This window comes from Myripristis murdjan, chromosome 7 (assembly GCF_902150065.1).
Source record: "Myripristis murdjan chromosome 7, fMyrMur1.1, whole genome shotgun sequence".
In the NCBI taxonomy this organism is placed as follows: domain Eukaryota; kingdom Metazoa; phylum Chordata; class Actinopteri; order Holocentriformes; family Holocentridae; genus Myripristis; species Myripristis murdjan.
Window position 1 is genome coordinate 18,431,256 of NC_043986.1, and position 3,367 is coordinate 18,434,622.

The 3,367-nt window shown below is 41.8% G+C and overlaps 1 protein-coding gene across 1 annotated transcript; it reads left to right on the top strand.

The window, feature by feature from the left end:
* Window positions 1-339: 339 nt before the first annotated feature.
* uqcc5 (ubiquinol-cytochrome c reductase complex assembly factor 5) lies at window positions 340-2,918 on the top strand. The gene is made up of 2 exons (XM_030056452.1): window positions 340-704; window positions 2,494-2,918. The coding sequence occupies exons 1-2, from the start codon at window positions 551-553 to the stop codon at window positions 2,583-2,585; spliced, it is 246 nt and encodes an 81-aa protein (XP_029912312.1). The 5' UTR covers window positions 340-550; the 3' UTR covers window positions 2,586-2,918.
* The last annotated feature ends 449 nt before the right edge of the window (window positions 2,919-3,367 follow it).

Sequence of the window (3,367 nt, forward strand, 5' to 3'; positions counted from 1 at the left end):
TACATAAAAATCTCGGTTTTGGTTAGTAAATTCCAAAAGATGTGTTACAAAAGATGTTGTTGTCAGAAGTACTCCATAAAACTGTCATTTGTGTTTTTAGTGTGTTGTGTAATCCCAGCCTCATTAACTTGTGCAGCATGACTGTAATGGAGCCAGTGGTGTAGCTCTTGTAATTTAAATACAGTACGGACATACAGCGGCCAATAAAAAGACAAACGGAAGTGACGTTATGACGCCCTTTTATGGGGTGCGTCCGTTTTAATCACCTCGCCGCACCGTAACAACCCGCCTTTGGTTACGTCCCCTCCTGGTTCGAGTAAACTCCGCCCGCTTGGTTTCACGTGAACTGTCAAAACACGCGCGCACTGTCTCGTGTCCCCTTTGCCTGCTGTTGTAACAGTTGTAGAGGACAAGCAAGGTTCACGAGAAATGGTTAACGAGACATTTCCCACAACATGTCGTAAGTTGAAACAGTAGACTAGCTTGGGAATAACGGCTGCCATTATTTTCGCCTTGTAACGACGAGAGGCTTGAACGCCAGCTGTCCGCCATGTTCAGGAAGAGTCAAAACGTCAAATACCTGCTCAGTCTTGTGCCGGGAAAACGCCGCTTCGGCACCTACCGATTCCTCCCCGTCTTCTTCTGCATCGGCGGCGTGATGGAGTGGATCATGATCAACGTCCGGATAGGAAAAGAGACTTTCTGTAAGTAAGACACCGTCAGCCACTATTTCCCCGAGATGGGAGGTCACGAACAGCTGACTTGACAATCGTTCAAGTGCGTGTGGTCGCAAAATACATCTTGTTTTTGTTTGTTTTCCTTGAACACGGAGCTGCTTTGTGTTGCAGTGGCGTGCACAATTGTCACTCGCTGCATAATGGTAATAGCGTTAGGATTAGGGCTAATAATAGCAATTATAATAACACAACTTCGTGACAACATTAAGTTAAACACATTAAAATGGAAGCTGGGCTGTGTACACAAAATGTCAGTGAACAACTCGCATAATAATCCACCACAGCTGGTACCATTTGTTATTGATACGCTTCACATGCTTTATTCCGCCAGCTAAACGTGACATCCCGGCTTCTTGGGTCTTAAAGGAAAAAAAAGTCCACTGTCCCATTTGTAAAACACTGCTGCTCGTTCATATTTCCGACATGGGCCCGGTGTCTCTTTTAGAGATGCATGGGCGGGTCTGGGAGAGATTAAAACTACAGTAAAGTCGGCTCAGTGGCTCGCTTGGATTGCATTTATTTCCTTATCAATCTACAGTACAGTCCCACAGACACGACTGCTGGAAGAGAGTTGAAAAGTTCAGCTCTGGTTCTTGTGTTTTCTGTTTTTAAGCTGTGCGTCGTGGCGCAGCGGCAACGCCAGCGACGCAGCGCTCCGTTTGCCATGTTGCAGGCGGCGCACAGTACGGCCGGGGGACGCACAGCGTTAAGATGGTGCGTGTGCCTTGACAGAATTGGGACAAGACACAGTAGTCGACTATGCAGATGTTTCCTCACATTTTCCTACACTGTTTTCTTCCATGCTTTGCTCCTCTCTTTTACAGGAAGTGTGGAAAATCTCAGAAATGGGAGGCAGTCGGGGACAGGAGGGGAAACACCATCACAGTTCTTATTATTCATTTTTTACAGGATAAAAAAAAAAAAAAAAAAAAAAAAAATCAGGGATTAGGTCTATCAGACTGGCGCACTATGGATTTATAATGTTTCATGTCATTGTTACATTTTCTTTTATAAATGGTGAAGGGGGGAAAAAGAGCTATTGTGTTTTCTTCTCACTGTAACCCCACCCATGTTAACTCACATTTATCTGTTACATCCCAAGAGCCTGGAAAGGCTTAATTTTTCCCCTACAAACTGTCAACAGTTATTATCCCGTGATAAATTTAATATCATGAGACCCTTGAGCCGTACCCATTGGAGCATCCCCTTCATAACACACTAGCAACTACCTTTCTTAGGAGGAAAAATGTTCTCTTGCAAAGAAAAAAAATGGTTTCATTCCTCAACTTTTTTTTTTTCACATCTGTCTCATCAATAAATCAAGGTTAGACTGATTTATCATTCACAGTCCATGTCCTCCCTTTCCGATGGGAAAGATGTTATTGTTTTTACCTCTCTTTAAAACGTTACTAATGTTTATTATTTTTAATATAGTTTGACAGTGCGTCTTTCATCTTGTTATTTTGCTTGTGAAATATTCGTTGTCCATTTTGTTTATTTAGATATTTAATTATAAAGAGATTTTCTCGAGCAGTAGCTTTCAGTTTTGTGTGTAGTCATTTTCTATTTAAAAAAAACTGACTGTTGGCACAGACTATTGGCTGTCTACAGATTTGTTCAAAAAAAACATATCACAATCAGTTTTGGTCTTAAAAGCCCATATTGGCTTGTCGTATCTTCTTTGGCTCTACTTAGTCCAAACTGTTTATTGTAAGCGCTTTTATGAGTGTCATTAATTTTATTTTTTTCTGCCCAGATGATGTCTACAGGAGAAAACAGTCAGAGCGGGAGTACCAGCAGAAGATTTCATCTGGTTTGACCGTTTTTCAGGAGCCCACAGCCAAGTGACGATGAGGATAATGATTATGATGATGATGGAACACTCAGTGATGAAGACACAGGTGTGACCTTGGGACACGTCCTTGACACCTGGACACTTTGTTTCTGTCAGACTGGAACAGACTTGCCACACTAAAGGTTTAAAAAGACTTTATAAAAAATATGGATGTTTGTATTGGTATAAAGGTACTGTGTGTTATATTTTAACTTCAGTAAATCATATCCACATTAATTTTGAGACATGAATGTAATGACCAGAAACGTCAAGAACACTGCATCAGAGCACAAGAGCTGTGTTCCAAAGGCATGCTACAGACTAATATTAAACAGTATACAGTATCATCTCTGCAGTGTGCTGTTTTGGCTATGAGTATGATAGAAAATAAGCATGCTACAGTTTTTTTACCAACTGGAAACTGATGCAACACATCCACCAACGGCTGTGTCATGTAAACTGCTGCTGCCTTCTAAGTTCAAACTTGAAAATCAACAAACAAATAAATGTTCTTGAGCAAGAAGCTTGAGCCCCTAACTGCTCCTGGCACCTTGCATAGCAGCCTGTGCGAGTGTGTGTGTGTGTGTGTGTGTGTGTTGGTGAATGTGAGGCAGACATTATAAAGCACTTTGAGGAGTCAGTTGACTAGAAAAGCGCTATAAAAAACTGCTGTCTGTTCAACAGATACTCGGTTTATTTTTGGTTTCATGAATTTCTCATTTAATGTCGCCCCCCGAGTGGCTCCTCCCTTTCCACAACTGCATTGCATCGTGGGACAATAGTGTGCAGTAACTAC